Source organism: Phoxinus phoxinus, assembly GCF_949152265.1.
Source record: "Phoxinus phoxinus genome assembly, chromosome: 24".
Lineage (NCBI taxonomy): Eukaryota > Metazoa > Chordata > Actinopteri > Cypriniformes > Leuciscidae > Phoxinus > Phoxinus phoxinus.
The window spans coordinates 21,291,801-21,313,743 of record NC_136899.1 but is presented as its reverse complement, the minus strand read 5'-3'; the positions used below and the strand labels follow the sequence as shown (position 1 = coordinate 21,313,743).

The following is a 21,943-nucleotide window of genomic DNA, read 5'->3' as shown; positions in this document are numbered from 1 at the left end:
GACACAGAATTAACACTGAGACTTTTAATTGATTTTAACAAAATAAACCTTGTAAACTTTTATTCTCTTGTCTGTCTGGTTTTCCTGGTACGCTCCTCGAGGTGGTCCTGGGTTTCAGGGGTGGGTGCAGTCTGGCTTGACCCCCCCGACCTGTGACATAGTCCTTTTCTTTAAAAGCTAATATCTTCCTTTGCTTTGAACTTTGAGCGTTGTAACTTTGCAGATGTTGTTTATGCTCAAACAGCAACATTACACACTAACTAAAGTTAGAAAAGTGAAATCATACTCAACCACCCCTTTAAGTTTATCAAGCGACGAGAATACTTTTTGTGCACAAAAAACTAAAATAACGACTTTATTCAACTATTAATTTTCTTGTGTGTGGGCCTCTCTGAGTGAGTTCACGAGAGCACCACGACGCATGCGCGAGAACTGAGAAGATGACGCGATGGGTCTCGATGAAGTGTTTGAAATGGTTCTAAAGTGTGTATTTCCTGGATGTCCGAATCGTGAAAAACCAACGAGAAACAAGAAAGTGACTTACCAATGCCGCAAAATTAATGGCTTACCTTTCACACTTTCCCATCAAATGATCGTTAGTGTCATCTTCTGCAGGGCTGGATTAAGAGTTCAGAGGACCCTGGGCACAATGACTTGTAGACCGGTGTGAGTCGACGTGACAACTCGCTCGCTGCGCAGGAAGCTACAGACACTGTTTGACGTGATTTAACATAATATTTTGATCGAACGGGTTGCAAAAATCTGCTTATAATTAGGAAAGTGCATGAGGACTGCGTTTATAAGGTGATCTAACATAATATTTGACGGTGCCCAGGGCCCCTTAGATGTCCTGTGCCCCTGGGCAAGTGCCCAGTTGCCCTAATCATGGTTAATCCGGCCCTGCGATCTTCTCAGTTCTCACGCATGCGTCGTGGCGCTCTCGTGAACTCACGTCAATTAATAGTTGAATAAAGTTGTTATTTTTGTTTTTTTGCGCACAAAAAGTATTCTCGTCACTTGATCTTAACTTAAGGTTGTGACTGTTGGGATGGTTAGTGTTGCGTTCCCTTGGGAGACGAAGAAGAGGAAAAGAAAAGCTGAACAGTAAAGATGACACTAGACACTTTATTTTGTATGAGTTCAACACGTAAACTTAATGTTATTAAGGAGACATTACAAAGTCAGTTAAGACAAAGTATAGTGAACAGATGTTTTTGTGAGTTACAGTTCATGAAGTTCTTAAGTGATCAAATTGTCCTTAATGTTGTAAGTTACTTACAAAAAAAAAAAAAAAAAAAAAAAAAAAGAGAAAGGATGTTGGGATGGTTAGTGTTGCAGTACAGACTGTATTGAGTGTAACACCGGTGAACTTCCGTTGTTTACATTAGAGCACACATGCGAGTTTGTGGTTGTTCAATAAACGCAAGTGTACGCAACTATATTGGCGTTAACTGTCCATTCTATTTATAGCTAAAGGATAGAATGAAACAGTGACACTGTAGTCACTTGGACTATTTTAACAATATTTTTACTAACTTTTCTAGGCCGGCAGATATCGATTACCTAGCAGCCTATGGAGGAGTGAGCCAGCTCTCAGATTTCATCCAAAATATCTTAATTTGTGTTCTGAAGATGAACAAAAGTCTTACGAGGTTGAAACAACATGAGGGTGAATAATTACTGACAGAATTTTCATTTTTGGATGAACTAACCCTTTAATGGTACAAGACAGGCTGGATCCCAAATCCACTTGCGGTCTCGTGGCCTTAAATTGCGCATGCTCGCCAAGTGTACGAGTCCATAAGGTTTCCCATTCGGCATTTCATCTCTCAGAAGTGTGCTCGCAAACGCAGCCTTTGTGCCCTCGATGCGGACTTCGACCCGCACTTTCTCACCCTCCACACGAGTTACCTTCCCAGGAATCATTGTGAACGCCCAATCAGATAAATAAGGGGAGGAGTTTCGTGGCTGTTTGACTTTCGGTGGCATGATGTCATCAAGCCTGACCCAAAATACACTCTTGCATGGACTTGAGGCCAGCGCTCCTTAGGTCTGCACTTCCTGACATCACCAAGTGTGAACTTCAAGGAGGTCCACAAAACCGGAGTGTGCCTTTTAGGATCCAGCCACACTAGGAAAATATGAGATACGGATGTGCCGACACATTACATTGCTAAAAATCATTTATTAACCTTGCCTTGTTTTTGAATATATAAATCAAATAATATAAAATACATTTCAGATAAAGTTTTCTCAATATTTTCCACTGGCCAAATACTATTTTTAATTGCAATAAAATCATAGATCTATGTAGAAAATAGCTACTTTTAATACAATTTTGCCTTTTTGACAAAGGACATCAATTATTGGTCATGATACTGGAATATCAATTCACATGAGCGCCAATCAGGTCAACACTAGTTAAGCTAGCACTATATAAATGCTGTCTGCTGAAAGCTAGTTATTTTAGTCAATAAAGTTTTAAATATGGATATTTTTCTTACTCGAACGCATCGCTTCACTTCAGAAGGCCTTTATTAACCCCCCGGAGCTGTGAGGAGCACTTTAATGATGGATAGATGCGCTTTGATGAACTTCCAAAGACAGACACTTATTCTCATTATAAAGCTTGGAAGAGCCAGGACATTTTATATAACTCAGATTGTATTCGTCTGAAAGAAGAATGTCATAGGATGGCTTCAGGGTGAGTAAATCATGGGCTAATATAAATTTTTGGGTGAACTATCCCTTTAAAGGTGCTGTATGTATATTTTATACTAAAACAAATCCCTTTTTAATTGCCTGTGTGTGAAGGGGTTATAATCTCACATTGAAATTATCCACTTTGCGGGTTTTGCTATTACCTCTGAAAGCAAGTATTCTTATTTTTATGTGAAGGTGCCGGGTCGGATTTACCGCGAAATCCAGTGACGTGACCTGCATGCGCGCTCCCGAGCCTCTCGCCTCGTCTACTGACTTTGCACTCAACAGCGACAACACTGAAACTTATGACTTGCAACTTATGACATGTCTGATAATAACACGAAGAAACGACCTGCTCCCGGCACAACACAGACTCCAACACAGTCTCAGTCTGGCCGGTACTCGAGCACGCGCTTGTAAATTTATTGGTTGCAATCTGAAACATCACCGCTAGAGGCCGCTAAAATCTCCATACTGCACCTTTAAGAGCCATATGTCGTTGTTGATAAAACAAACATCAGTGCGGTTTGACCTGTAACGTCTGTACAATGTAGTAATGCAGTTAGACAGACTAGGTTATTTTTATGTACAAATCATACAAATGCCCCATTCTGAAACATTTCTAACATTTTACATTGTAAAAAACCTTTGATTGTTGAAAGTCTTTCTAGTGCATTTCACTTACAGCCAATATGATTTCCTGTAGCATTTTCATCGATAACTTTCGACAACGTTTACTTCAAGAGCATGCGAGATTGGAGCTGGACGTCATTTGACTCTGCAATGAGAACCACTTTTGAGAGATTCGCGATTGCACATGACATGACACAGTCCGAGAGCGCACACTCTATATCTGAGTCCAGTTCATTCGTATATTTGAGAGCTCGTGTCCAGTTTTCTGCGATTACATGAATGTGCCCTCACATTACAATATTGCGCTCACGACATTTGCCATTAAAATATGCCATAGAAACCTGTGGGTATGAATAAAATGATGCGCAAAACATGCAATCCCGCGCTGAGAGGAGGCTCTCTCCATTGACAAGCGTTAACTTCCTTGAAGGCGGGTACTCTGTTGAAGTTTAAAACTATTGGATCTGCCCAGAGCCACTCTGGATCTGTCATAACCAATCGCTAACGTTTGGTCGTGATGTATGAAGACTCAAACTAGCGCACAACCTCAAAACGCCATCGTTCTCAGCCACTCCCTCTGTTCGGTGATTGGACCGGTAAAAAATTGACCGGAGAAAACCCAACAATATACCACAATCCCAGACGTAGTACTGAAGGAAAATGAAAATTGAGCCTAAGTACGTAGGAGGGCGGAGCCAGGCTAGGCTGCGGCTGCTTTTTTCAGTCCAAATATCAGGGTTTTTATTGGTCCGTTTACGATTGGATATTTTTATTGGCTACCGAAATGCCATTCAAAGATTTTAATATAAATTAGTAGTAACGAAATGTTATTTTACAAGTAGCGAAGTAGATTACTTAGCTTAATATGTACTTGAGTACAAGTACAAGTACAGATGTAAAAATATAGTACCTTGAAAAAACTACTTAATTACAGTAATGTGAGTTGCTTAGTTGTAATTCGTTACTTCCACCTCTGGTTTTCACCAAAGCATGAGCTCGAACATCTGATCTGGGTCCTCATTTATAACTGTTGCGTCGCACAAAACAGGCACTGAAAGAGGCGTACGCCACGACACATAGGTTGTGATTTATAAAAACAAACTTGACAGGAACATTTTCGCACCTGCACGCAAACTCCGATCCATGCGTACGAACATCCTGGAGAAAGAGCAGTTTGGCGGCACCTATGGTCAGCTGAGGGACTGACGGCAGATGAAGGAAAGCCACTTTAAATCTTCACAATAAAATGCATAAGAGAAGGATTTAAACTGTTTTACATCTGATATACACATTTAGATTAAATATGTCATTCTGTCAATATGTCATTAAATATGTCATTGGAGTATGGCATTGAAACCTGCATGAAATCATTACCTTGAAGTTACAACATGTTTTATATTCTAATAAATGGAAGTGTAGTGGATGCAATGCTTTTGAACACTTTTCTGGGCACTGATTGCACCTGCTGCTCTTCAATCTGTGCTGGTCTCCATAGCGCACGAAGTACATCATGGAGAGGTGAGAACCAAACAATGCCTTTGTGATCTCTATTGGTGGCCAGAGATGGATGTTCAGGTTCATGATGCTGTCAGTTCTTGCAACCACTGCATTAAAAGGGTCAAACCTGGATGTATTTGGCCATAGTAATCTCTTGTGTAATTTCAGGTATCCCGGATGTATGCGGACAATACCTGAGCCAAGTTATGCAGAAAAGTGCCTACATTTCCAGAAATACCCAGATACTTGGCATACACAGACATAGAAGAATCCATGAAATTGCATGGACACACACATCTGAAACACTGATGGCTATCAGGTGTGAAGACCTTTCATATGTCATTGACCAGCAGTTAAGGTGCTTGCTGTGTTCTCAGATGGAGGGAGGAGCAGGGAAGTTTCACAAAACAGCCTCAAAATAGTCTTAACACTACTGAATTCTAATAACTCAAATAAAGTCAGTGTTTTAAAAAAAAATTCAGCCATTGGAGCAGACGCTATTCATGGAGGATCAGCGTAGGCAACCTCTTAGGTTAGTTAGCACTGATGCTATTTTTTAGGATTTGTAACCTAGAGCATTTTAGGAATTAATGCATTCTATAGTCTGAGCACTGAAAATATTTTTTTCCTTTGGGTTGGGATTTAAAAAAAAGAAAAAGAGAAAAAGGTCTGTTATAAAGTGTTATAAGCCATTAACCAAACAAATCAGGTAAATCACAACATTACAACATTTTATTTGAAGCAAAAAAAGCGATATGTAATATATCTACCGGTATATGATTTATAATTTGAAGGCATCCTCTCTACCCAACTTAATTTTTCTTTCCATATTATTTCACAGAAACGAAAACCTGGTCCTTTACTAGTGTAGTGGACAATTGTGGTTGCTCAGTATCTAGCATTATTGTTATGTATTCCCTGTGTGTTTTGTTGTTTCCATAATTTGCAGCTATTATGGTGGCTTGATGAAGCGCAGAAGATGCAGATAACTTTTATTTTTTTTAAATGCTGTCTGCTATCCAATTAGAAAAAAAATTATTGACACTAATTAATGCTGTTACCTAACAAATCTGCTTCACAGGTCAAATTAAATTAATTGCTATTTACAACATTGAAATAAAAGGTAAAGGCTGTACACATACTAGAAATCTTAAAATAATTGGGAATCCTGTAACAAACAGTACATTTCATTTATCTATAATAATTTTTTATGCTGTTTTGGTCGCTTGGCTGTTTACTTATAAAGGTCCAGAAATTCAAGTTTTTGTCAGGTGGCGGATGTTCATTTTTAATATGATTGTCATTACTTTTCTGTCTTGCCCCCAGCCAATCACTGCATTGCTGATTATGGTTTTGAGTATCGATACATCGGCCCTTTCCAATGAACACAAGAACACATAGTATTCTTAATCCAGAAATTTTAATCAAATCCACAAATTAATTTGAAGAACCAAATTAGCCAGCAATCAGTTGTCACGATTAGAAGATCCTCTCATATGTATTAAGCGAGGTACAAAGAACGGACCTGACAGACATGACAAAGAATGCCTAAAGTAAAAAACACTCTGCTGCTTACAAAACTTTAAGAACATTTCAATTTAAGAGTCCTCCGGGAAACATACACACTGTAGATCCATGGCGTGTGAGATGAGAAAATGTTGGTTTTATGATTTTTGAGATAAAATAAGAAACACAATTCTTTCTTATAACTACAGTATGAAGTAAACAGTAAACTACCCCTGGAACATAACCTGCTCTGGAGTTGACTATGTTCAGAGAATACGTCGCAATTGTTACGTCCCAGATGTAACGTTTGCCTAGGGTGAAGGAGTGACAGTGAAAAAGAAAAAAAAGATTTTGGGTGAGAGATTGTGCCTGGCCCTGCCCCGCATGTGAGACATTAAATTCCAGTTCAACAAGGTTTATTATGTAAATAACAAAGTACCTCTCAAGGAAGTAAAAAAGGCAGAGCAACAATTGTAATCGACTTTTATCCCTTCCGTGACCATGTGACCAACACTCAAATGTGAGATATTCAAACTGACCAATCAGATAATCACAACTTCCACCATTGTTCAAACATTGTGGCTACAGGCCTTGATTACTATCAGCATGGTCCCTGGGAGAGAGATGGGGGGTGAAAAGCAAATGTCTTGGACTATTTCCAATCTTACAACATAAAATTAAATAAGCACTGAATGTACCACTATGGCCACCCTGAAAGTTAACCCAGGTAATTAATTTAATGTATACCAGAAGTTTCTTACAGATGCTCATTTTTGTAGGTACATGCATTTCTTGGTATATTTATAACAAAGTAAGGTAAATATTATTCTATTGTGTCAGGACAGATATATGAGAGCAACATGTCAACTTCATTAGCAATGATAACGGGACCTGGGTGAATATCTTCAACTAGATAGTGACAGGACGTCATCTGCCAGACATCGAAGTAGATTACTCCATCAATATCTCGGACCATCTCCTGCATCAACATATTTTGCTGCATTGAATGCCAATCACTTAGAAAAATATCCTGTAACAAAACAGATCAGTAACAGACAATACTATAAGCATTAACTTGGTTTAGACAAACTACATTGTTTGTATTTTCTACCAGAAACAGTGCTGAGTAGGTTACTTAAATATTTGTCTTGAACTTTGACCTTGTAGGCCTATCCAATAGGGGGAAAACAAGGAATAGTTCATTTAATTTGTTTTATTAATTCTATATCTTCCTCATGTTTTATGCTGAGTTCTATATTAGTCTCGTTTATTGAACAAAAAAGTTACTTATAGCAGAATGTCCAGTGAATGGTGATAATTTTTTCATGTGAAAAATAGTTACATTTCATTCTGTTTCTCTCACAGAACTATCATATGCCTTCTGAAACATGGAATAGTGAGTCATATGGACTACTTTACTATACTCTGGTACCCATCCACTTTCATAGTAAAAAAATAAAAAAAGACACCTTTAAGGGATGGAATTTTGCATGAATTGGAAAATGAAGTGTCACCTCAGCACATATTTGTGTTTCTAGACTTTAAATACAAAGACAGCAGAACAAATGTACCCATTACGAATACAAGACAGAAAGTTATTGAAAATGGAGTAGGATTGGAAAATGAACAATTGTACCTTTTGTGCTGCAGTGTTTCCAGACTTGATGATGACGGTAGTCTCTGGTGCACGACTCAACAGTGCAACAACAGACTGACGGATTTTGGCCACTTCATGCACGTAAAATGTTATTGGGTGAGCAATCAAGTGGGCAAATATTGTAAAGACAACGACTTCATCAGGTCCACCAGCTATTTCATCAATTTCATTGCCGATATATTGCAAGTTGGTAATGGGCCCTTTATTAAATCGCAAAGGAACACCGTGTGCCCTCCAGTGAACAATGATATTATTTTTCAACTCTACAGCCATCAGGGGTCCAAGCATATGATGAGTGTGGAGGTCCATTCTTTTTATGTCTAAATAAGATAAGTAAAAACTTAAACTCATTGCTTTATTTATTTCTTAAACAACTTTGCAAAGCTGCTTTTTATTGTACACAGCAGCCCCCTCAAATATAGGACACTTAAGTAATAGTACACTTAAAAATGTAAATTCTGTCATCTTTTTTACTCACTCTCATGTTGTTCCAAACATGCATGACTTTATTTTTCTGCAGAACACATAAGATGATATTGAATGTTTGAACAGTCTTTGTCTATAGAGAATGCGAATGTGACGTCACGTGTTTCACTCCGCGTTGCATTTCGGGAAGGCGCCGCCATCTTTGCAGGATACGCTATCCATGCCATGGTTTCTTCAACAGTGAGACCGAGAGAAATAGCGGCAGAGAGAGAGAGCAGCTTGATGTTTGTTTGCATTTTGCGAAACAGCGCAGTTTCTTGGGAATAAATGGAGAAGGAGGAAGGGAAAGTGTCTCTATCAAGAGAGAATAAAAAACAACTCCAGGCAGCACTATTTAGAGAAATTGCTTGACATCAATCAACATGGACCCGTACGACCTGCCAGCTACAGAAAAAGACCCAGAAGCACTACCACCTTTCACACACCTGCACATAGTCAGTTTATGGTATCAGTGATTACAAGATGCATAGCAAGAGTTCAGAAGCTTTCCATCATTAGAAGCCTATGAACAAGTCTGGGTGCAACTTACAAACCCACAAATTAACCTGTAAAAGTCGTAAGCTCAGTCATACTTGAGGTTTCTGGCATCATTCATATGTGGAAATAAATCTTATATGAATCTGATACGTGCATTTGCACCTGCCACGTAAGCGGACTGATCATACATTCTGTCAATGCAAGTCGTACGTCATTGAAAAAAGCATAGATGCATAGATGCTTTCATCCTGCATAGATGGCGGCGCCTTTCCGAAATGCAACGCAGCGTCACATAGGTTCCCATTCTCTATAGAATGAAAGTCAATGTGATCCAAATGTATGAAAATATTATTTTGTGTACCACAAAAGAAAGCCAGTCATACAAGTTTGCAATGACATGAGGGTGAGGAAATGATGACAGAATATTTATTTTGGGGTGAACTATCCCTTTAAGATGCACGGACTCATTTGCATTTCTGAATGTCATTGCATTAGATGCAAACAAATACTTTATGAACCATTTTTGCAATTACATTTTGCAATGAAGAAAATAATTATAGTGTTAAAGTGCAACCTATTTACTTAGGTACCAAATACTTTTTGGGGCCTCTGTGTATGAATAACTTGCCTGGCACCGTTGTTTCTAAATACTCAAACCACTGCCTTGTGGTAGAGTCTCCCATGAAGTAGACAATCTTGTTTTTAAGACAATTTCCCATTTGTGAAGAATTGAACTGTTGGGTGTTGCACATAAAAGACTTCCAGACATCTTTCAGATAAAAGCCTGCAGGAACTGGTGTCGTCATATCTGATCTGCATCTCTTCATTGTGCCTAAAACAAAACAAAAAACATTTACGAAGAGACTGTGCCGTAATTATGCAAATTCTTGCTTCTCTTGCATTCTCAACATTTGATTTTAGATTATATCAGCCCTGATATATGAACATACCGATGCCTGTAGTGTTGGGAAGGACATTTATGATGTGTGTGTCTCCAGTAATAGCAACATTTGTTAATGTCCTGTGGAGAAAAAAGTAAAAATCTTCTGCATTTTTTCTATTTTTACAATTCCTCTGTAATTCATTTTGAATTCTTTCCCACTTACCTTGAGAAGATTTGCATCTCAAAAGGATTTAATGGGTTTTCCAAACCTCCGTAAGAGTGATGAACCAGTTTGTCACAAGAAAGTTGCTTTGGTCTCTCACACTGCCACACCGTCCCTGTTTTTACATCCTTATACTCACAGCAGCAGTCGCCTTTACTCCAACTTCCATCTGCACCCCACTTAAGATTACATTCTACTACTTCACTGATCCTGGTTTTATCGGGTCCTGGCCCTTCAAAGTGGCCTTCATAGTGGCTGCGTGGGAATGAGGATTCCCTGTATTTTTTAAGAATCTGCACAACCTCACTGGAGTGCTCTAGACGTACATACACGTGTGCCTGACCTTCCCAGGGCAGAAGAAGAGCTACAGAGTAAGTCCCATTACGGTGATCCACAACCTCCCCGTACACACTCGCCTTCAAGAAGAACAGAGAAGGTTACGTGTAATTGCAGAAAACTATTGTCTTTAGGTAAATCCAATTTTAAAGCATATAAAACTATAATATTCCTGAGACCCCGCCCATTGACTTGTGTCCACTGACTGTAGTGGACCTTTTGTTTTCATGAATGTTCTTTGATTTTTTTTATCTACTCTATCAATTCCTGCTGTACTGTACAGAGGACATCCTGGGCTTTCTATTGATATGTCATTTGATTGGCTGGGATGCAAGGAACTACTTCTTACACTGCATCCAAAATGGCCGCCATAAGAAAAAGCACATTTTATGGAAAGGAGAGAAGTACTGTATGTAAAATAATGTTTTTTTTTTTTACTATTATAATCATATACATAATTGTTTATTAAAGTGTCAGGAATAATACATTTAGTTCTTAAAGCAGTTAAATTGTTTGTGTTTCATAACATTATCCTTTTTATGAATGTCAATTATAGTGGACACCAGGACCATCTTAGTGTACTTAATGACTCCATGTTGTAGGAGACAGAACTGAAGCAGAGAGGATTCTTTATAAGATAGTTGAGGGAGATTCAGACTTAGACCTGTCAGATGAGGAGAGAGATGAGGATGAATTTGAACCTGATGTACAAGAAGATGGTGAAGAATTAAACGCAAAATTATAAACACAACACTTTTGTTTTTGCCCCCATTTTTCATGAGCTGAACTCAAAGATCTAAGACTTTTTCTATGTACACAAAAGGCCTATTTCTCTCAAATATTGTTCAAAAAAATCTGTCTAAGGCCCCGTTTACACGAAGGGAAGATGCAGATATTTCCCTGCGGTTTGGCCTCTCATTTACATTGCCTTCCGAATAAACATTTGGCAGTAGGCCTACATCCAACCGGCCTTACAACTGCAGAACACGTGTAACCACACCAGCACAGGACCTCCACTTCCAGCATCTTCACCTTCAAGATCGTCTGAGACCAGCCACCCAGACAGCTGCTGCAACAATCTGTTTGCATAACCAAAGAATTTCTGCACAAACTGTAAGAAACAGTCTCAGGGAAGCTCATCTGCATGCTCGTCCCCATATAGCCTGAGAGAGGACCAGGATATCAATCAGATCATTGTGGATAAAGATACTTTCTGGATAATACTAGAAAAGATATGTGGATATTTAGGCGGTTGGTGAAAAATAGCCTACAGTTGCTCAAACATGAGTTGCCTTTACACAATAAGTGAGTATTGGACAGCAAAGGGAACTGAGTTCTCATCTACATTTAACACGCTTCCCTGCCACTACTAAAATAACTGAGTACGCTTCCACCAATTATAGTCACGACAAGCAAAACATGCCAAAAAAGCTCTTTAGCTCCACCCATGAAGCACTGCGAGTGACGCAATAGAGTCAGTCCCCCTCCTTTCTCTGTAACCGGCTTGTAGCCTATGTACTAATGTGACTTGACAAGACAGTGTTTAATTTCCATAGCAATGACTATTTACTTCATTGTTTTTATCAGCATTCTGTAGCGCAGCTGCCGAACCTCCTCTGAAAGCAACTTATAGCGTCTAGCTCAGATAGCATCCATTTTTTTCTGATCTTTTCCATGGGAACAATAATATGAATATTTCTTGTTTGCTCATTGGCTGCAGTTTGTGATAGTAACATAACTAAAAACTCATGCTGACTTTTCAAAAAAAGAAAGAAAATAGAAATTTGAATTAGTTAGGAAGTGGTTACTACTTTGCAGTATTTGAGACTGAATATTGCAATAGTCTCACAAAATCATGAAGAAATAAAAGAAAAGGAGGGTTTACATTTCTTTCATTTCCAACACTAGTGCTTACTAGTATCTAAAGAATATGTACTAGTACCTAAAGAATAAGAACTAGTATCTAATGAATAAGTACTAGTACTTAATGGAATAGACACTAGTATCTAAAAAATAAGTACTAGTAGCATGAAAATAGAGACTAGTCGGTTGAAATGATTAAATGTTAAAACGGCTTGCCATATAAGTACTAGTATCTTTAAAAAGGTACTAGTACCTAAAGAATAAGCACTAGTATCTAAAGAATAAGTACTAGTACTTAATGGAATAGATACTAGTATCTAAAAAATAAGTACTAGTAGCATGAAAATAGAGACTAGTCGGTTGAAATTATTAATTAATTATTAATAATTAAAACGGCTTGCCATAGGCTACATCCGTGCCGCGTGATGTTTCAGAATGAAACAGGTTTGGCCTCTCATTTACATTGCCTTCTGAATAAACATTTGGCAGTAGGCCTACATCCAACCAGCCTTACAACTGCAGAACACGTGTAACCACACCAGCACAGGACCTCCACTTCCAGCATCTTCACCTTCAAGATCGTCTGAGACCAGCCACCCAGACAGCTGCTGCAACAATCTGTTTGCATAACCAAAGAATTTCTGCACAAACTGTAAGAAACAGTCTCAGGGAAGCTCATCTGCATGCTCGTCGGGTCTCAACCTGACTGCAGTTCGTCATCATGACCGACTTGAGTGGGCAAATGGGGGCAAAGACAAAAGTGTTGCGTTTATAATTTTGTTTAGTGTAGATTCACACCTGTGGTACCTGGTGTGGTAAAACATCTTGCATTTGGTACACCTCGTGTACATCTTGCTTCAACTTTACAGTCTTCCTGACTGTAAAGATGAAGCAAGACGTACACGAGGTGTACCAAATGCAAGATGGTTCTCTGCATTACCAAAAAGAGAAAATGCTTCCAGGTGTATCACCACTAAGCAAGTGAAACAATCCAGAATATTATTAATTACTTTATATTATTCTTGAATTAATTTCACTTTACAGCCATATTCTGTTAATTTTTTTGTTTTGTTTTCTGAGTTCAGCTGTCTTTTAGAACTAAACTATTCCAGGATTATCACCGCTAAGCAGTCCCTCCAGAAAAACGCGATTATGCGATCGCATGATTCAATGCATAATCAGCCAAAGTCCGCATATTTATTCGGGGGGGGGCATTTTTTCAAATACGCCGCACTTTCGCCGCATAAATTGCCGATTTCCGCGCGCAAAATATGCGGGCTTGCATGATTTCATAATCCCCGCATTTTCGTTGCAAAAAGTCACATATATCTTAGCAGAAAGTTGAAAAAATGTTGCGTTTACTTCACACAAGCCATTTGCCCTGTTGCCATGGGAACGTTATGAAGTGACGTAATTGCGCGACATCATTGAAAAGCTGCAAACCCCGCGATGCTGATGAAACCATGATGAAGCCCGCAAAGCGCAAAAGACCGCGCAAAGCAGTTTCCCAGTGTGTTACATGACAGTGGGGGCAAATTATTTTGTACTCCGTGCAACTGTGTGTTGGACCACAGGCGGAAGTCGACGCTGGACAACCACTTTGCCACTTTGTCATTTTTACAGAAGTTGTAGCATATTCATTTTGTAAAGCTACAGAACTTGTTCGACTCATAAATGTTTTGTAAGTTTGAGCCATGTGTTTATTAAGGTCTGAAATAAAACAAGATGAGAACTTAAATAATCCCAGCACTTTATGTGATGTAGTATGCTTGCTTATCATAGGAAGTAATAAGAAATGACTCTTTACATTAAAGTAGTAGCCTAGTGAATAGGGTGTTGGGTGAAAAATTTTTTTTTCTCTTTTTCATCAAACCGCAGTTTTTGCAAGTTCCCGCAATTTCATCGCATAAAATTGCATAAATATCCCGCATATTCCATCGCATTTTTTAAGAAAACGTGCTGCATAATCAAGGATTTTTGCCCGCAACAATCACAAAAAAACGCCCCGTTTTTATGGAGGGACTGGCTAAGCAAGTGAAACAATACAGAATGATAATTTGCTTCTTTTTTTATGTTAAATTTATTGTTGGATTACTATCACTCTACAGCCATTTTCTGTAAATGTTTTTGTTTTCTGAGTTCGGCTGTCTTTTCAAACTAATTTGGCCCTGTGGTCCACTACAGTGGACATGCTGTAAAATTAAAAATTAAAATTATAAACTCTAAATTGTAGAATGTTTTTTTTTTATACCAGAAATAAGTAGGAAATCACACAAACAAAACAATTTGGTGACACTTTTTTTTCTTTGGGTCTCAGGAGGATATATAAAATGTTGTAAACAAAATCAACATTTAACTGGCAAATTAAACTCAATATGACAAATATCTTAATTTTTATTTAAAATATATTATAAAATAATATAAATCAAACACACCTTTAGCTCTGAATTGAATAGCTTTGCTTTGAAAAAATCTCCTCCATATCTTTTCAGGTTCTTGTTGTGGTCTCTGGCTGTGATGGTAACGGAGATATTTTCTCCCACTTTGTAACTCTCCTTGAGTCCCACAATAGAGAATGTTGAGTGGACTGGGCTTGTGCTCTGAACCAGCTGAGTGATTTCTTGATCTGGACCGGGCCAGTCTAGAGCTTTCTGTAGCCTATCCCACTCCTCTTCACTGATTCCCATGTCATGAGCAGATATTGAGGGTGAAGAATCTTTATTTCGAGGAACTGGTTTAGGTCTGGGGGGCTGAAATGGTCTTATTTGGATCCCACCAGTCAATCCCCATATAGCCTGAGAGAGGACCAGGATATCAATCAGATCATTGTGGATAAAGATACTTTCTGGATAATACTAGAAAAGATATGTGGATATTTAGGCGGTTGGTGAAATATAGCCTACAGTTACTCAAACATGAGTTGCCTTTACACAATAAGTGAGTATTGGACAGCAAAGGGAACTGAGTTCTCATCTACATTTAACACGCTTCCCTGCCACTACTAAAATAACTGAGTACGCTTCCACCAATTATAGTCACGACAAGCAAAACATGCCAAAAAAGCTCTTTAGCTCCACCCATGAAGCACTGCGAGTGACGCAATAGAGTCAGTCCCCCTCCTTTCTCTGTAACCGGCTTGTAGCCTATGTACTAATGTGACTTGACAAGACAGTGTTTAATTTCCATAGCAATGACTATTTACTTCATTGTTTTTATCAGCATTCTGTAGCGCAGCTGCCGAACCTCCTCTGAAAGCAACTTATAGCGTCTAGCTCAGATAGCATCCATTTTTTTCTGATCTTTTCCATGGGAACAATAATATGAATATTTCTTGTTTGCTCATTGGCTGCAGTTTGTGATAGTAACATAACTAAAAACTCATGCTGACTTTTCAAAAAAAGAAAGAAAATAGAAATTTGAATTAGTTAGGAAGTGGTTACTACTTTGCAGTATTTGAGACTGAATATTGCAATAGTCTCACAAAATCATGAAGAAATAAAAGAAAAGGAGGGTTTACATTTCTTTCATTTCCAACACTAGTGCTTACTAGTATCTAAAGAATATGTACTAGTACCTAAAGAATAAGAACTAGTATCTAATGAATAAGTACTAGTACTTAATGGAATAGACACTAGTATCTAAAAAAATAAGTACTAGTAGCATGAAAATAGAGACTAGTCGGTTGAAATGATTAAATGTTAAAACGGCTTGCCATATAAGTACTAGTATCTTTAAAAAGGTACTAGTACCTAAAGAATAAGCACTAGTATCTAAAGAATAAGTACTAGTACTTAATGGAATAGATACTAGTATCTAAAAAATAAGTACTAGTAGCATGAAAATAGAGACTAGTCGGTTGAAATTATTAATTAATTATTAATTATTAAAACGGCTTGCCATAGGCTACATCCGTGTCGCGTGATGTTTCAGAAAGTGGTAAGGACAATATTCACCATGGCAAAAAGTGGTGTTGACATGTCCCACCCACAAATTATATGGGCAGGACTGAGGCAGAACTTCTTTACAGCTGTCAGTTATTCATAAATGCTAAGAATGTTGATTATCCTCATAAACCATTCCACTACGCAATCCATGAAGAAAGTCTTGTCTTTAAACTCTTGTTGTGACACGAAAATGTCGAAATGCTTTTTCATTTTCAAGTTCAAGTTCATTTTACTTGGTAACAGATAATGGACTCTCAGTAAATGTTTTCTCGATTATGAGATCATACAGGAATAAAAATGAGACTATATGTATTACACCATAATAATGAAATAATATATTGAAATAACCTATTGAATTGCAATTTGAGTTGGGACAGAAAGAGGAATTTCTATTTAGCCTATTATTCCTTTTTGGTGTTTGTTTTTCAGCCATACTTTTCGAAACTAAATTTAATAGTCAGAACAAGTCCTTCACAATGTGTTCAGACAACTTTTTCAGACATAAAAATAAATGTCAAACATAAAAATCCATTGATTCCTGCTAAGACATATACATTTACAGCAAATTTCTACTGTCTTAAATTAAATTATGCATTTTGTTAGCAGATTTATTATTTGAATTGACAATTAAGATCAGCTCAATTTAGCTGAACGCACACAGCCCTTTTGTCTCATTCTTATAAATGCTTATACATTTTTAAAGTCAGATTTTTTTTAATGTATACATTTTATTCTGAACTTACCAGACAGGATGATGTCCAAAGAAAACATGCCAGTAGTAATATATATTGTCTTAACCTGCGGACTGAAGATACACAGAAAAAGTTAATTTCCAAATTTAGAAAAAATAAAAATAAATTTTGACCCACAACATGACAAATATAGTCATGTTCATAAACTATTGATTACCTGGTGGATTTGATGTATTTGTGGATGGTACGACCATGGCTAAGTCTGTTGTTCTTCTAGAATAATTTTAGGTCCGCTTGTGAGTGAATTCACCCGACTCCAAACCAATATCCTGTTAAACTGGCAACACTGCTCTGAAAATGAGAATGTTTTGCAATGCAAATGCAGTTATTTTAGGAAGGTGACGATATGGTAATTTGCCATGACGTGTAGATCAATATTTTTTTATTATGTAGTGTATAATGCATAGCTGTGACAATCAGCGGCTGGAGTGCCCGCATGAGCCACTGGGGGGCACTCCTTCTCTATGTTTCACTCGTTATTATGTTTTACCCTGGACTGATTTAGGTTTTTTTCATGCACCTGTGTTTTATTATCTTGTTTAGCGCACCTGTCTTAAGCCTGAGTGGTCCGTTGCACCGGTGCTCAGTATTGTTGGTGTCTGACTGCATTACCCAGCGTTTTCCGAGTTCCTTTGTATTTTCTAGTTTCACGGTTCCTGGATTCCCTGCCTGTATCTGGTTTTCCCGTTTGCCTTCTCCCTGCATTGTACTTCTGATATTGGACTGCTTACCTGGTTTTGACCCCTGCCTGTTTCCTTGTACCTGTCTCTGGATTCTCCTCTCATTAAAGCCTGCATTTGGATCACCACTGTCTGCGTCCTCGAGCAGTTCATGACAGAATACTGAGCCACTACTGATCCAGCGGCTGAGAGAGACACGGACCTCGTCATGGATCCCACAGCACAGATCGTATGCCTCCGTCAAGGGGAACGTCCTCTCAAGGTTTTTGTGACCGATTTTTTGAAGCTCTCTCGTCAGTCCTATTTAGATGATTTCTGTTTAATGATGTTCTTTTGGGGAGGACTGTCTGAACCGCTCGGCTCTGCTCTACCGTTTCCAAGTTCAAGCTGGACTCTAACCCAATATATTGACCTGGCCCTTTCCATGGGCGGTTCGCTTTTTACTGTGGATTTTTTGAAACTTTTGCTTCACAGAAAGCCAGACGATTCGCCATTGTACACTGAATCCACGCGTCAATTGTCTCCCGGTGAAGCAGCGATTCGTAAGGGGTCCGCCGTAACCACGCAACATGTGAATCCCGACGTTCGGACACTTCACGTGAGCTCAGTTGTATTCCTGCCTCAAGGGTTTTCTACTGAGTCTGAGCGCGTGCCAACTGAACCCACGCTTCACGTCAGCCCAGCCGAGACCGCGCTCGATGAACCAGAGCTTCACGTCAGCCTCGACGAACCAAGTGAGCCAAGTGAATCGAGTGAGCCAAGTGAATCGAGTGAGCCAAGTGAATCGAGTGAGCCAAGTGAATCGAGTGAGTCGAGTGAGTCAAGAGAATCGAGTGAGTCAAGTGAATTAAGTGAATCCAGTGAGTCAATGGCCATGTCTAGTGAGTCAAGTGTCGTGTCCAGGAATGGATCAAGCCCAGTGAAGCGCCGTCGCAGGAGGAGAAGGACTCGTTGGGCTCGCCAGGCTCCGGAGGGCGTTCCCAGACTCCTCGCCCTGCCGGCCCCGCCTCTGCGCCTCGCCCTGCCGGCCCCGCCTCTGCGCCTCGCCCTGCCGGCCCCGCCTCTGCGCCTCTCCCTGCCGGCCCCGCCTCTTCGCCTCGTGTTACCTGCGCCTCTTCCTGTGGTGGTTTCCAGCCTGGAGGCTTTAGCCGTAGATTTCCCCAAGTATTTTTTTGGGGGGGGGCCGTAGGTACCCTGTGAGGGCCACGGAGGCGGCGCCTACATGGACCTTTGCACGTCCACCTTCGCCTGAGCTCATGTCACTGGTCCTCTCCAGCCCTGTGCTCCCTACGTCTTTGTCCCCTGTTAAGTGTGCTCCGCCCTGGTCCCCTGTTAAGTGTACTCTGCCCTGGTCCTGTGTTAAGTGTGCTCCGCCCTGGTCGCCCACGCTCCACGGCCCAGGCCCGGCTTGCCTGTGTCCTGGTTCCGTTCCCCTGCACGGGCCTGGCCCTCCAGGGGCCCTCTGGAAGCCGCTCCTTAGAGGGGGGGTTATGTGACAATCAGCGTCTGGAGTGCCCGCATGAGCCACTGGGGGGCACTCCTTCTCTATGTTTCACTCGTTATTATGTTTTACCCTGGACTGATTTAGGTTTTTTTCATGCACCTGTGTTTTATTATCTTGTTTAGCGCACCTGTCTTAAGCCTGAGTGGTCCGTTGCACCGGTGCTCAGTATTGTTGGTGTCTGACTGCATTACCCAGCGTTTTCCGAGTTCCTTTGTATTTTCTAGTTTCACGGTTCCTGGATTCCCTGCCTGTATCTGGTTTTCCCGTTTGCCTTCTCCCTGCATTGTACTTCTGATATTGGACTGCTTACCTGGTTTTGACCCCTGCCTGTTTCCTTGTACCTGTCTCTGGATTCTCCTCTCATTAAAGCCTGCATTTGGATCACCACTGTCTGCGTCCTCGAGCAGTTCATGACAATAGCCTATTATGTTTGTTTTCCCATACTGATTCAAATCATAAGCTAGTGGCAGAAATATATCCAAAATGTGCATGGATTAAAGACAGTACAAAACAGTTCAACAGAAATTAAACCATTTTATTATTCTGAACTGGTAAAAATTAAATAAAGATACCACAAGAGTAAATGTAATCAGATTGCATCAATTCCAAATGTTTGATACAACAAATGTGTAGAGCGGCTCCAAGAACTACATTTGGATGTTTTCAAATTTATTGATCAGAAACAAGTATTTTCCGGTCGCACTTTTTTCATAGTTTTGCTGGTCCTGCGACTTATAGTCGGGTGCGACTTATATATCAAAATGAATTCATACTGACTGAGATGAATCAAGAGAAAACATTACAGTCTACTAGGGCTGGGACGGTATGGATTTTTTCTTACTGTGATCGAAAAGCAAGAAATCCCCCCCGGTATAGAAAAAAAACACTTTAAATCCCCCCCATCCCCCCCTAAATGTGTTCTAAATGTGAAATAATGTAAGACTTTATCAAGCAATACTTCCTCCAACCACTAGGAGTCACACTCCTGCCATGACCAGCAGTACAACTCCCAGTCGCTAGGGGGTGCAGGAGGTATTTTACCTGCAATCATCCTCCTAGTTGCCAGAGGGAGACCATTGGCAATAACTCTGTTGTAATTAGCAATCATTGTTTGATTATACTCACCTGTGTAGGGCCCTATTTAAGTTTGCCTTTTGCCATTGTTTTCTGTTCAGTCTTGAGCCTACCTACCTGAGTATCCCGTGAGTTTTTTGTGAGCCATTGTGCTTGTTTTGTTTTCCTTTTTGTGACAATTGGAAGCTTTGCTTCTAGTTTATTTGTTTGTACTTTGCCTTTGCCTTCTTTCTAAAAGTAAAAGCTACTTGGAGTTTATGCTGCTTGTCTCCTTGAGATTTCTGTCACTCTGCACTTGGGTCTCAAAATCCTCAAAGTTTGCTCACTCAGGAAGAACACCAGTTCTGTGTCCTGGAGACCAGGGTTCTAATCCCACTTAAGACAACATTCATATAGTCCCTGCTTCTATACCATTACAGCAAGACTGAACCAAAGAAAAATGGACCCAGCGGAGAGTCAAGGCCCTTCATCAAATGTGGAAAGAATATTATTCGAGCTCACCAATCAAGCAACCGCAATTCAACATCATGAACAGATTCTCACAGAGATTCTTCAGCGTTTGAACTTTCTAGCTTTGCCTCAAGATCCTCCACCCCAGGGGGTTCCTGAGTTACCCACGCCACCTCCGGTACCGCCCATCTTACTCCAACCTCAACCAATTCCAGCAGTTCCTCTTCTCGAGCCCAGGCTTCCACCTCCTGAGATATACGATGGAAATACCAGGGGCTGTCGAGGCTTTATCACTCAATGCTCCCTAGCCTTCCAACTTCAACCCAGTAGTTTTCCTACAGACAGCAGTCGAGTGGCTTATATTATCACCTTACTGACTGGAAGAGCTTTGGAATGGGCTACGGCTCTCTTGGAACATGGTTCACCTTTCACTTCTAAAATGACCAACGATTACTTCAACTCACTCAAGGAATGCGCAGTGTAGCAGAAATGGCTATTGAGTTCCGTACCCTGGCAGCGGAGAGTGGTTGGAATGAACAGGCTCTTCAAGCAGCATTTCATCAAGCCCTTGCACCTGAGCTAAAAGATGAATTGGCCTTCCGAGATCCTGCGCCTAACTTAGATTATCTTATTGATGTCGCCATCCGAGTGGATAACTGAATTAGGGATAGGAGGTCTGAGAAACAACAAGACCGAGTCACAGCCCAAAGCAATGTCAGTCCAGTTCAATCTGCTTTCCAAACTCTTTGCACAGAGGAACCCATGCAGCTTGGGAAGAGTCGCTTATCACAATCTGAACGGGACAGACGTATGCGGGAGAGGCGCTGTTTGTACTGTGGAGAACTGGGGCATTTTCGGTCTCATTGCCCTGAACTTGTGGGAAAAGATATTTCTCGTCCAGAGAGAGGGGGGCTGAGACGAGAGAAATAATTGACCCCCGATCTTCAGCTGGATTTTCAACGGTGATGCATTTCTCCTGGGGCAACGGTTGGCACAAGGGTTATGCTTTTGTCGACTCAGGCGCTGCTGGCAATTTCATGGACAGTACTCTGGCCAAAACCTTGAAGATACCACTCATAACTCTCCAGGATAAGCTCACGATAACATCCTTAGACAACAGACCTCTGGGGTCCGGCCAGGTAACACACCGTACCTTTCCCATTTCAGTTGAGAGACTCTCATCAAGAATCACTGTCTTTTCTTATTATTGACACACCCGAGTTCCCAGTTATCCTTGGTTACCCTTGGCTAGTTTCTCACAATCCTCAGATCGAC

The 21,943-nt window shown here is 40.1% G+C and overlaps 1 protein-coding gene across 1 annotated transcript; it reads right to left on the bottom strand.

Annotated features, from left to right (window-relative positions):
- Positions 1-6,241: 6,241 nt before the first annotated feature.
- LOC306992987 (NXPE family member 3-like) lies at positions 6,242-17,248 on the bottom strand. The gene is made up of 8 exons (XM_079602345.1): positions 17,118-17,248; positions 16,952-17,013; positions 14,700-15,059; positions 10,066-10,481; positions 9,910-9,980; positions 9,588-9,791; positions 7,976-8,316; positions 6,242-7,369 (listed from the first exon to the last, which is right to left on the bottom strand). The coding sequence occupies exons 1-8, from the start codon at positions 17,152-17,154 to the stop codon at positions 7,163-7,165; spliced, it is 1,698 nt and encodes a 565-aa protein (XP_079458471.1). The 5' UTR covers positions 17,155-17,248; the 3' UTR covers positions 6,242-7,162.
- Between the last annotated feature and the right edge of the window lie 4,695 nt (positions 17,249-21,943).

Coding starts and splice junctions, on each gene's coding strand:
- LOC306992987 (XM_079602345.1), bottom strand. CDS start 17,154: ATGGTCGTACCATCCACAAATACATCAAATCCACCAG. Junction 9,792..9,909: donor TCCCAACACTACAGGCATCG/GTATGTTCATAT, acceptor GTTTTGTTTTAG/GCACAATGAAGAGATGCAGA. Junction 7,370..7,975: donor GAAACACTGCAGCACAAAAG/GTACAATTGTTC, acceptor GTTTTGTTACAG/GATATTTTTCTAAGTGATTG.